This window comes from Ailuropoda melanoleuca, chromosome 3 (assembly GCF_002007445.2).
Source record: "Ailuropoda melanoleuca isolate Jingjing chromosome 3, ASM200744v2, whole genome shotgun sequence".
Classification (NCBI taxonomy): Eukaryota; Metazoa; Chordata; class Mammalia; order Carnivora; family Ursidae; genus Ailuropoda; species Ailuropoda melanoleuca.
This window is the reverse complement of record NC_048220.1, coordinates 90,622,562-90,635,940: the sequence shown is the minus strand read 5'-3', so window position 1 is coordinate 90,635,940 and position 13,379 is coordinate 90,622,562. Positions and strand designations below refer to the sequence as shown.

Sequence of the window (13,379 nt, the reverse complement as noted above, 5' to 3'; positions counted from 1 at the left end):
TCCATACCCCAGGCAGACCAGCCCTTTCTGTTAAAATACATTTCTGAGCCTGGTTTACACTTGCACCTCACATGCCTCTTGTGATTTAGGGGGACTTCTTTAGGTAACATGTCACATCCATTATACGCTAATCTTACTCATGGAACTCTCAGGAAGTTACCTCATTTTTCTCGTTTCAATTTCAGTCTTTGGAGGGTATCTTCCTGGGGTCTTTACTATACTGACAATACTGATCGTGTTTTCAGCTATAGCTTACAGTCAGTCCCTCCTCATCTCCAAGTGCAAATCAAAGAATTCCCCTAAGCTGCATAGACCCTTCTGCTACCATTTGACATTACTTTAAACAACACTAATAGCTATCCATTCTGAAACATTTATATGTGCATTTACTTGCAATTTACACATCTTACACATTACTAGGTGTATTGACATATATCTATACATCATGCAAAGCACGTAATAGGTATTTTCTATTTAAACCCCAACAACTCTCTGGAATAGGTACTTTTATTGCCCTGGTCTTGCAGATGAAGAAAGTAAGGAATAAGGAGTTTATAATTTTTGCCCGAGATCATGCATCCAAGGGTTGGGGCCAGGATTTGAACCCAGGCAGCCTGGATCGCAAGCCCACTGCTTTCACATTCCAAGTTCTGCCCCATGGCTACTGAGCTGACCTGCTACTTTAGACTGAGGTACTATGGGCCGGTATGTGCTGGAGCGCCCAACACGTTCAAACAGGTGACTCAGCATAAAAGTCTGTGCCCTCCCCCTCGCCTTTGGAGGCCTTGACCTCCATCCCCACCTTATACCTCTACGGTCACCAATGAAAAGAGCCCAGTGCTCACTCCCTATCCTCGATGACAACCAATTATCCCAGGTTGCCTGGGACTGGAAAGTTTCCTGGGACCCAGGAATTCAAGTGTTAAAACCTAAGACAGTTTCAGGCAAATAAGGACAGTCGGTCGCTCTAGCTGAGAGCAGAGGCTATGGAGCCTGTCTGTCTCACGTCCAGTCCTGCCTCCACCACCCACCAACTCTGCAACTTTGGCCAAGTTACTTAACTTCTCTGTGCCTCTATTTCCTCACCTGTAAAATAGGAATAATAATAGTACCTACGCTGTAAGATGGTTGCAATGAGGAAATGAGCTAATGCCTGAAAGGCGCATTAAAGAGTGCCAGGCAGGGGCGCCTGAGTGGTGCAGTCGTTAAGTGTCTGCCTTTGGCTCAGGGCGTGATCCCAGGGTCCTGGGATCGAGCCCCACATCAGGCTCCTCTGCTAGGAGCCTGCTTCTTCCTCTTCCACTCCCCCTGCTTGTGTTCCCTCTCTCACTGGCTGTCTCTATCAAATAAATAAATAAAATCTTTAAAAAAAAAAAGAAAGTGCCAGGCAAACAGACATGTCTACACAAGGGTTTGCTGTTGCTGTCGTCATTGTATTAATAGCATCCTAAACTCCAAGAATTTAAAACCCGCAGTCCTGGGGTAGGTGCTTGGCCCAGCTCTTTAAACATCTATTAGAAACAAGCATTTAGTGATTTCCTTACATTTCCTTAAGTTGTGCGGCAGACAGCAACGACGACAAAATACATGGCCATCTATCACTGGCCTGATTTTACACTAGTTAGAAGAAAGCCGTCCGCCCTACAGTAAGTAACGAGTCCGTGCCCACAGGCCTCCTAGATGTTATTTGTATTTTTATGACCCTCGTGTGGCTGTAAGGATGCTCAGTGGGTGTAGAAATTGGATGGTTAAAAATAACAAATAAGAAATCAAAGTCGCGCTTTGTCCCTATTTCCATACCGGCTAGGTACCACATTCATTATTCGCCGGACAGCTGTGGGAATAAGCAACACGAGGTACAACAACTTGATTATCCTCCAAGAACCAAATTAAACCATTGGACTTCCTTATTATTGTCGTCCCTGCCTTTGTGTGGCTCTTCTCACCCTCTTAATCTACCAACGTGCTCTCTTCTACCTTGGTGGGTGCTCTATTCTGTCTCTTTCAGTCGGGAGGTATCAGCTTCTTCCAAGTTGAAAGGCACAGACCTACTCCAGCCCTCCTCGACAGCCACTGTCATCAGCTTGGTTTTGGACCCTGTGCTGCAACCAGCTGTTTCTTTTGCTTGGGGAAGTGCCATCCATCCAGGGGCTTGGGGTGTGGATGGTGGGAAGCTCTTACTTGTACCCGGCTGCTGAATAAGGGCACCATGAAACAGCAGCGAGACCACACACGCAGTTTATGGATGCGTTCATTCAACAAGTATCGTTCATGCTGGGCGCCGGGGTGGGCACTGGGAAAACAGCCATGCACCACAGAGTCGGAGTCTTTGCCCTCCCGGAGGCTCAGAGGCTCCCAGGATGATGGGTGGTAAACCACAGGTTCTCAATCTCAGCTGCACACAAGAAACTTGCGGGGAGCTCAAAAAATAAAAATACTCATGCCTGGGTCTCCGCCTCGGAGATTTCGATTTAATTGGGGTGCAGCCGAGCATCAGGATTTTTCAGAACTCTCGGCCAATTCTATTCTAATGTGCAGTCTGAGCGAAGGATGAATGAGGATGGAGGCGGGGAGCACTGTGGGAGGGGAGGGTGGGCGGCACCACGACATCACTACTGGGGAGCAACCCTGGGCTGGAAGTCAGAAAGCCTTCTGAGCACATGTTGGCTAATCCCAGCATGAATGGCTTTAGCCCGAGTGTAGGGAGTGTTGTTTCGGGACAGGTATCGGCAAAAGTCCAAAAGGAGGATCCAGGCTCCGTTCTAGAATCCAGCAAAGCAGGGTGGCGGAAGCTCAGTGAGCAGCTCCTCAAGTGACATGAGTTGAGAGGGAGAAATGGGCAGGGCCTGATAGTGCAGATAATGCATCCAAGGCCCTTTTAGGGGTTCAGGACTTAATCCTAAAGTTCTCACACAGAGCAGACATCTGAATCCCCCAGAGGGCTGGTCAAAATGCAGATTTCCAGGACCTACCCACAGGGGTTCTGATTCATAGGTCTGAGATGGAGCCCAAGAATGTGCATTTCTAACAAGTTCCCAGGTGACATTGATGCTGCGGGTCCCAAGACCACACTTTGAGAAGCACTGTTTCTATCTAAAACAAGGGAGAAACCCCCGGTGGATTTTCTGCAGGTTTCGACATGGTACCAGTTGGTGTTTGCCTTAGCAACGTGGTGAGATTTTCCCAGCACTGGCCCACTACATCCTCCTGTGGTAGGTGAAGTGGAATAAAGAAAGGGGATATTCCAGAGAAAGAAAGCAGGCTCCCCCAAAGGAAGCACAGGCTTGTGTGTGACCCTGGTTCTACTGGGTGATAATGATTCAGTCCTGAATTCACTAAGTAATTGACATGAGCCTCCCCTCTCCCAAGAAGAGCTATCTCCAGTTACTGTCACTAAACTGTTTCCTTCCCCCCAACATCTTCTACTGTTTTGATAAAAAAAAAATTTTTTTTGTTAATAAGAACTTAAAGCCTTGAAACAGTAAAAAACAAGATGTGTCCTTTTTTTTTTTTTTTAAGTTCACCATTTTCTCTGAGGCCAAGGCTAAGCCTACTGCCTTCCTTTTCCTGGGCAGACAGAGATGATGCTGGTCAGTGAGAATCCAGGTGCATCCAGGAAACGTGTAGCATGGACAGCTGGATCCAAATTTCTATCACCTCATGGAGGCTCTGCCGCTTCTGTTGCTGCTAGGGTTGGGGGTGTGATTCCTGCCTGAGGAGCAAAAGACAAGCAGCGGACCACGGAAAGGATCACTGGCCTTCCCAGGCTTCCCCACTCAGCATCCCCCATACGCTCCCCTATGCAAACCCTCTAAGACATACAGAGGCTGTTAAAACCGAGAAAACATCTGCTTCTGAATTTTCCCTGTCTTCTCTAACAAAGCAGGGGCAGCCATTCAAGCACAGGTTTGTGGCTGAGTTTGCATGCCAGTTTGTACCTAGAAACAGAGTCCCTACACAGCTCCCTCTTCCTCGCCCAGGTGAGCAAGATGGACAAGCCCTTCCGTTTTCTGGGGACCAGAATGCTTCCTTGGCAGCCAGTCTTCTAAAATTAGTTGGAGCTTTCTGCAGAGTGTCTTGAAGTACCAAATTAATTTTCGGAGTGTCTGCCACTGCTGTTTAGTATAAACGGCCACTGAACCCCTGGTGATCCCCCATCCCCGGCGCCTCAGCTGTCTCCAAGTCTAAAGAGTTCTGGAATGCAGTGCAAGAACTCCATTCCATATTTCCAGTGTGTACCTGCTTCTCAATTCCAACAATGCACAGCTCTCGCTCAGAAAACAGTGATATTTAAAAGAGTTGGGAGAGAGGGGTCCTCTAATTAAGTTAACATGCGAAAGTACAGTTCTGCCCAAGAGAGGAAGCCACCATTTACTCTACCTTCAACTCTCCTGCCCCTCAGAATCGCCCTTAGCCTCACTGGGTTTCTCCTCACTTACGCAGACCAAGTTGGCATTGCCAGGCTCTAGGATGGTGGTCATGGTGGTGGAGAGTAAGGATTTCCTAGGACGTGATGCAGTCACACACTGAGGATACCAGAGTCTTTTTTAACTTGAAAGAGGATAGGCTTGTGTTTTGTTTGTTTTGTTTTGTTTTCCTGGTCTGGAGGTAAGACCAAGAAATACACTGCACTTAAGACTGCCCCAGGGCAAAGCCTACCACTAATTACAAAGTTTCTAATAGTAACCGTATCAGTGCAAGCTACAAGAGCATTTACAACATACCAAGTTCTATGCTCAAATCTTTACCTTTATCATTTCATTTAACCCCTCTGGCACCTGTATAACATATCATCATCTCTGTTAAGTTGTTCATTCAACAAACATTTACTGTCTGTTATATGCCGACTATTTTTCTAGACACTGAAGCTATCTCAATGAACAAAAGAGACAAAAATCCCAGCCTTCCTGCAGGTTGTATTCTACTGGGAAGGACCGTAAATAAGATTAATTTGTAAGATATACAGTTGTACAGACAGGAGGAAGAGGTGGAACTACCAGGGGAAGGTCACACAGACAAGAAGGGTCAACTCTGGGTTTAATCCCAGAACTATCTGACCCCAAACCAGGGTAAGGCTTTCCCCTTGATTCAGGAGACTTTCCATGAGGGTTTTTTTTTTTTTAAAGATTTTTATTTGTTTATTCGACAGAGATAGAGACAGCCAGTGAGAGAGGGAACACAAGCAGGGGGAGTGGGAGAGGAAGAAGCAGGCTCATTGTGGAGGAGCCTGATGTGGGGCTCGAACCCGTAACGCCGGGATCACCCCGAGTCGACGCTTAACCGCTGTGCCACCCAGGCGCCCCTATATGAGGGTTTATTCAAGGATGCAGTAGCTCTCCTAGTGGTCTCTGAAGCCAAGCAGGGATATCTCCCTTCTCCAGCCTTCTTTGTCATCCGTCTGCATTTATATGCAGACTGTTTTGTGTTTTCACTTGCATTTCTATCTGGGTGGGGCGTTGTCCTCTGGGCTTTTCCAAAGTGCACTTGATGTTGACTGTTACTATCCTACTTCTCTTTCCATGCCCCTCATACACTGTATACCCCTTCCACCCCTTATACACTATTAGCCATTTATTTCTACCTCTAAATTGCTGCACATGGCAGAACATTCCTTGATGCTTTTTTAGAAAAGCCTTTTATGGTAATTATAGCTTTCTTCAAGTGCATTTATGCTCTCCTTTTTACTGTGCTTTAGACATTATTTTCCTCATGCCTAATTTTTGTTAAGGCAAAAAGCCTGCCTGCCTGGTAACTGTGTCATTGGAGGGTTTGTTGTTGTTGTTGGATTTTTGGCTTTTTTTACTGTTTGGAATTTTATGTGTAGGAAGTCTTGGAGATGATCGCATTTCCACTCTGCCAAAGATATTGGTCTGAGTTCAGTCAGAAGTTATTCATTCATTTCCCTATTTATTGAGTATTAGCAATCCAAGAGTAAACAAGATTGACATGGCACCTGCCCTGACAGATTTACTTCATAACAAGAGTGCCCAGGGCAGCTGTTCAGTTGTACACTGCACAATTCTAGGGGCACCATTCAAATCATAGTTGATTATGTATACATTTATTACAATAATTTTCCAGCAGCTGACAGTAAAATGTCTTCAGGAATGGCTGCTACATGGACTAGCAAGTATCAAGGAGATGCTAGACAGTTGTGATACAATGTGGTGGACAGGGTAGGATAGAGTAGGGAAGAGTAGGGTAGGGTAGGCTGGGATAGAATAAAGGCACCATGACAGGTATAGCTAGCCTGGATCTGGGAGCTTTAGAAAGACTTCCTGGAGGTGACTTCTGAATAGGGATCTAAAGGATGAGTTGAAGCTAGGCAGATGAGGACGGAGAAGAGGAAAGACTGAAAAGCTTTGATCTGACCAAAGCCTAAAGTGGTACTGAGTTGGGCTGACATAAGAACCAGTTCCTATAAGGTCTGTAAGCAGGTGAAAGACCTCAGGCTCTCCCCTGGGGCCAATGGAAAGCTATGGAAGTGTTTTGAGCAGTGTCTTGAACAGAGAGAAATGGATGATGATGCAAGACTGGAGGCAGGGAGGCCAGTGAGGAGGCTTGGGTTAATGCAGTGGCACTGGGGGTGGGAGCAGAGGGCAGATTCCAGAGATATTTAGGAGGAAGGACAGGTAAGACTTCTTATCATTAAGAGAAAAATCAGGCAGGAATTGTTTGTTGACTAGATACAAGAGATGAGAGAGGTGGTAGAGGGCAGGGGAGTATATTAAAAATGACTCCAAGGCTTTAGTCTTGGGCGTTAAAGTACATGGAGGTGCCATTCCTTGTTCAAAGTGATCCGAGTTTGGGGGAAAGAGGGTAAAGAAGCCAAATTCTCTTGAGTTTGAGATGTTTGTTAGCAAACAGATGGAGATGTTGAGATGCAAGTTGGAGTCCAGGTCTAGATGTCGAAGGACTAGAGATGAAGATTCAGGAGTCGTTGGAATATAAGGGTGTGTTTGGGTTGGCTTTTTTTAATTCCAAATTTCTGCCTCAGGTCTAATTTTTATCGAGGCAAAAAACCTGCCTACCTAATAACTGTGTTGATGGAATTTTTTTTTTTTTAGTAGTTTAAATTCTGTATGTAGAAGTCTTAGAAACTATACCATTTCCACCCTTCCAAAGGCATTGGAAGTCTGATAGAACCAACCCAAGACATCGCTGATGCCCTTGAAAGTTCTCTTTTGATCTTTGAGAAGGAGGTCCTGCTGTCTTCTCATGCCTCCCAGGAGAGTTTATAGACAAGGCAGGCAGAAGTGATCTGGCACAACTTGACTGAACATTCATTCAAGCATCTGCAATGTGCCTGACACAGAGCCAGCCTATGCGATCCAACAGCAAACAAGGAACTCTCAGGTTTCATGGAGTTTGAGGTCCAGGGCAAGGTTTCTCAATCTTGGCACTATTGACATGTGGGGCTGTATCATTGTTATGGGGACTGTCCTGTGCTCTGTGGGGTGTTGAGCAGTACCCCTGACCTCTATGCACAAGATGTCAACAGCATCCTCCCCGACTTGTGATCATCAAAAATGTCTCCAGACCTTACCAAATGTCCCCTAGAAGAAGAAAAGGGAAATAACTAGCCTCACTTGAGAATCCCTGAGGGTCATGGGAGAACCTGAGGTCTCCAGATAGCTAGCTGTCAAGCTGTGCAAAGAACCAAAAGCTGTGCCTTCCCACCTTCTGTATCAGTGACCTCAGGGAGAGACATGCAAGGAAATCAGCAGTGCTAGCCTGAAATCCAGAAGGCTCCACGTAGGAGATTTCTTGGATCCCCAAGTATGAGCCCATCAGCCCAATCCAACTTCATTTGTAGGATCCTGTCCAGAGAAAGTTGCCACCTGATGCCCATTTGCCCTCCAGACTAATTACTTCCTACATTCTGTTCTTCCTTAAGCAGAAGCTGGCTTTGCACTTTACAAACACAACCAATCACCTCCTCAGAAGGCCACCAGCAGAACGCACTTGCGCTGGGGCGGGGGGGGGGGGGGGGGGGGGGGGGGGGGAGCTTGGGGTTGCCTAGCAACATCACGCACCTGCCAAGGCTACTTTCCTCCTCTTCAGGCTAAAAGCAAAGTCCTGTCCATTAATTCCCAGCTACCCTGAAACTTCTCAGAGATTTGCCAGCTTCCCACTGTTCATGTTTTCATCTTCCTCATATGATGTGGAGAAATCCTGCTACTGTGGTCTGTTTATCTCACTTCAGTGGGTTGGGGGAAGAAAAAAAATCAAGAGAGAAAGAGAAGGGGGGAGAAAAAGCTTCATTTCCATCTAAGAGCACAGATATTTTGAGTGCATATCTCTGACTGACATGCTAGTGTTCTTTGCAAATTTAAATTTTATGTAGTAGACGTGGGTTTCCTACACAATGAGGCTTCTGTTGAGACTTTGGGCATGGTTTTAGTCAAACATGAGACCTCAAAGTGGCTAAATAACAAAGCACATATAATAGATGGCATGCTGAGCAAATGGTGCGAGGTCTGTCGTTTAGTGTATTCCGTGTGATCCATTCAACCAAAACTCTTCTGGTAGAAACTGTAAAGCTGGAGGTGGCTGGAGGTTGGAGATAGACTCTTTTCCTTGAGAACCTCTGAAATGTCCCTTGGGCTTTTCCTACGGAGTTTCATTTTGCTCCTGGAGAAATGTTTATGGTTTTTCTCTGAAACTAGGGATGGCTTCTACTCTCCGAACACTCTCACAGTATGAAGGAGGGGAATGTCACTGTCTCTCCAGGCTGGGCCCAGTGGGGGGGGGGGGGGGGGGGGGGGGGCCCGGGGGCCGGGGGGGGGGGGGGGGGGGGGGGGGGGGGGTGGGCGTGGTCCCCTCCTTGGTAAGGAAAGAAATGGAAGCGTGAATCTGGGCATCTGGGCTCCTTAAGGATAGGTGTGAACGCCAGCAAGCCTTTCTTGGGGTATGCAAACCTTTCTTGGGGTATGCAAACACTTAGGCTTCATTTGCACCCCGGATTTAGTGCTGGGCTACGCAGCCAAAGAAAACAGGTTCTCTGGTAACAGTCTCCTGCTTTCTCCTCTCACGACAGCTCAGCTTCCTTACAGAGACTTGCCCACAGAAAACTTCTCCTCTTTCGCTTACCCTCTTCTCTCAGGGCCTAACCCATACCATATTCTAGAGGGCATGGGAGGGACCAAGCATTCAAAACTAAGACACCTTAAATAAGTACATTTCAACTCACTTTCAGACCCTCCAGACCTTTCTTCCTATAAATTCCCCACCACTGCCACATGCACAAATTAGGTTTTTGGCATTCTCATAAGGGGTACTCGGGAGAAGAGAACAAGACGGCAGGCGAAAGCCTCTGGAACACTGGAGGGAGAAGTAAGGGGAGATACACAGTTTTGACTCAGAAGATTTGGACCAGAATGGTTTCAAATCAATTACCTCATCATTGCAAAGCTATTCATCCCCCCACCATAGCCCAGTCCACTTCGTGTGGTTTAAAAAAAAAAATACACAGATAGACCTGGAGATAGACATGGTGACAGAGGGGGAGACAGAATTAAAGATAGATATTCAGGGAAGTTACTTTCTGGCGACAATGACATTAATAGCCATTTGGGGTCTATTTAAATGAAGTAAGAAAACACACCTAGATTGTGCAACTCTGTAAATTTGCTAGAAGTCCCTGCATTGTGCACTTAAAACAGGTGAATTTTATGGTATGTAAATTATGGCTCAATAAAGCTGTTAAAGGAAGAATGAAAACATATCCAGGAATTCTTGCCAGCAGCTAGGTTTTGTGAAGGTGGCAACATGCTACCAATTCTGTGCTACTCTCTGCGTCTTCTAGAGGGTGACGGGCTCTTCTGGAGAGACTTTCCCACCCCGCTTTAGTGCCCCCGCCACCCTTTCTCGGCTCCCCACACCCACGCTCCTGGGGCCCCAGCACAGGTCGGAAGGGTGGTAGCTGCATTTGTTTTAGGTGCTGGAAAAATTAGGGAATTAGGCAGACTGCTGATTTCATACTTCTCCCCACCCCCAAAAAAAGAGGAAAGAAGGAAAAGGTTACCATAAAATAACAGTTACTCGAACACCACCTCGTTCCTTGTGCACATATACATTTTTCTGGTTTCCCCGTTCACGGCATTAAGTACCTACTCCTTCCACGGCCCTCCGACTTGGCAATATTTTTAAATAATGCCGTAAGTAGGTTGAGTGATAAACAGCCAACATTTTAAAGTGCCCCTTAAAACTAAATATTGCAGAAATATGAAAATAGCCAAGCAGAACCATCCAGTTCTTCGTCATAGGAAGCTTGTGATAATCATTTATAAATATACCCTTGAAATTCTGAAAGATGGCAGGCGCTTTGCCTCCATCCTGGGTTGATAGGGAATTTCCTGTCTTCTGCAGAAAGTACTTCTTAAAAAAAAAAAAAAGAAAGAAAGAAAGAAAAAGAAAAGATTTTTTTTTTTTTTTTTTTTTTTTTTTTTTTTTTACGTAGCCTCAATCTTGAGCTACTGGCTGGAAATTACAGCCTACCTGGGCTTATAAGCTCAGAGCTGGTTTAGTTTTCTGGAATATTCCCCACTTTGGGAAGGTTGCCTCAGACCCCTTCACACAGGTCAGTGTCATTGGGGATCCCCTGCATCTGGGACCCCATTCTGTCTTGCAACTGCATGCATTGCCTGCTTCCCCGACTCTTTTGAAGGCAGGCACGGGCCCCACTCTGAGGCTGGCCCAGTGGCTGCCCTGCGGCCTTGCTCCCCCTTTGCATGGCTCCCCTGCTGCCCCAGCGCGGCCTCGCGCCCCTCCTTCTCATCCTCTCCATTTCTCCAACCAGATGGCTGCCCCGATTTGTGCAACGGCAACGGGAGATGCACACTGGGTCAGAACAGCTGGCAGTGTGTCTGCCAGACCGGCTGGAGAGGGCCCGGATGCAACGTTGCCATGGAAACCTCCTGTGCTGATAACAAGGATAATGAGGGAGGTGAGCAAGCATCTTCTCATTCCCAGCCCCTCAAGAGCAGAGCATTGTGTATACTTCCATCATGAGTCATTTTTCCTGAAAGACCTCCCCTATACTATTGTCAAACGCTGTTGTAACATTTCTTTTGAAGCAAATGCAACAGAGGACAGGCGTCGTTGGGCCAGCGGGGTTCCTGGAGACAAGGGCTGGAGGCACTGGGGTTTGATGCTGGTTTGGATTCTCAAGCACACACACCACAGAAAGGTAGCTGGGCCCTGGCTCTGCCTCTGGGCGCCCGTTCCTGCCTGAGCCTTCGGGCTGGGGGTTACAAACGAATCGATGGGGATGATCACAGTATGTGTTTCACGCTGCACTCAGACATCTCAGGCAATCCCTTCATCCTTACGACCCTTCTAGATGTTACTTTACAAATGAGGAAACTGAGGCTTAGACCACAGTTAAGTAACTGTTTTAAGAGAAGTCAACCACCGATAGTAAAATTGTGACCCAGACCCAGATCTGACTCCAAAGTCCACGTTCCAGCCAGTGGCTGGCAAACCGCAGCCTGTTGGCCACATCCAATCCACTGCCTGGTTTTAGATGAGCTAAAAAAAAAAATGGTTTTTCCACTTCTAAAGTCGGAGGGGGGAACCTAAAGAACAACAGTATTTCAAGATATGGGCAAACTGGCTGGAATTCAAATTTTAGTGTTTACTTATAAAGTTTTATTGGAACATAACAATGCCTGTCGGTTTATATTTCATCCTCAAAGTCAGCTTTGAGGAGTTGGACAGAGACCACATGGCTGATAAAGCCTAAAATATTTACTCTCTGACCCTTTATAGGACATTTGTCAATCCCTGTTCTGAACCTCTGAACTGGAGTTTCCTGTGTTATTCTCTGATGGAGTGCTAAGATTCGGGGGCTAAATGGGGTTGCAGTAGCGTACGGGCTGTGTGATTTCCTAAGAACATGGAGCAAAGCTCCCTTAACATTAGTACAGCTGGGTGACCTACTCCTGCCAAAATTACTAGCTGGTCAGAATTCCCTCAGAGCAGAAGTTGGTTCGGGGTGTAAGAGGATCCACACATCCAGCTGTTTGATTTAATAAAAATGTGTCTCGTCCCACTGTCAATCCCTGTGCCCTGAGACTACCAGCTCCTGCCCTCACAGCCCCAGGCCGATCGGCTTACGTAGTGTCCAGAAAGGGGCGAAATCTGTCAGGGTGATGGATGAAAGTGTTAGATACTGTACTTTTATTCTTCCTCATCCTCTAAATAGACACTTGCAATTTCCATAATCTGTTATTGCTGTTATACTTGTATGTAATGTGCAAATAAGCAAATGTACATACAACAATAGGAGTACACCAGTCAAACAAGTTTATAGACCTGATGTAATTTGCAGAGCTCCCATTCATTCATTTAGCTTCCTGAAACAGAGCCAAAATAGAAGCCACTTTAATTCATTTTTGAATGAAGTGAGCCATCACTGCATATATCCATACATTTTTTTTTTCCAAGATAGACAGTCAAAATCGCATTACTTCTCCTGATAAGGTTCCGTTTTTGCCTCTGGTCCCTGGTGATTTCACCTCGCAAAGTGGTTGCTTCCAGATCAGCTCCCTTCCTCTTCCAGAGAGGAGCTGCTGTCCTGGCTCCCTTCCCCCACTGCAGGTGTCAGCAGGCGAAAGCATAGCAAATGGCTGGAATGCTGCACACAGGGGAAGGGGACTGACCCAGTCCCCCCAACACGCCCTGCACCATCTCCATTCGCTCTCCACAAGCCCTACTGCTGATGGCAGCTCCTTTCTGGAGAAAACCCAACTCCTGACATAGTAGAACGGGAGGAGACGTGAGAGGTGCTCTTGGTCCAGGCCTGAGGACTGCACTGCAGGCACGCACAGCCTGGGGTCCCTCCTGGTGGGCAGAGGCAGAGCCTTGGGAAGGCAAGGCACAAAAGCAAATGAGGCCGTGATTATGCTAAAGACAATAATGGCCTTGTTATGGGAACTATTAAAGTGAACCTCCCAAGGAAGTAATTAGCCACCAGGAAAAAAAGGCTCTGCGCCGCCGTGTTTATAAAAAGAAACTCCCAGTTAATTCAGAGTTGCTTATGTCAGGTGAGAGAGGTAGACAGGGATTGTCTCTCACCTGGTGTAAGCAATTCACAATTAACTGAGTTATTTTTTTGGAGGAGATTCCTTAGTGCAGAGTATCCTTTTTATGGTTAATTACTTCCCTAGGAGGTGTGCTAAGCACTTTGCTGTTTATTGATAAATATTAAAGCAGTTCCTCATCAACTCCAGATCCAGTCCTACAGCACACTAATTATATCACTTTTTTGTTTGTTTTGGTGGGGGTAGCGGTTCTGCCCCAGGCTCTTTCCTGCTTGGGGAGTTCGAAGGCAGGGCTGTGTGGTTTCTGAACCTGACAGTAGGTCAGAGGAGGCC

The 13,379-nt window shown here is 46.6% G+C and overlaps 1 protein-coding gene across 1 annotated transcript in view; it reads left to right on the top strand.

The window, feature by feature from the left end:
• Window positions 1-13,379, top strand: part of TENM2 (teneurin transmembrane protein 2) — a 1,230,113-nt gene that overhangs the window by 1,109,928 nt on the left and 106,806 nt on the right. Inside the window, exon 16 of the mRNA XM_034655661.1 lies at window positions 10,802-10,948. Coding sequence (XP_034511552.1) covers window positions 10,802-10,948 — 147 coding nt within the window. The remainder of the gene's footprint in view (window positions 1-10,801; window positions 10,949-13,379) is intronic.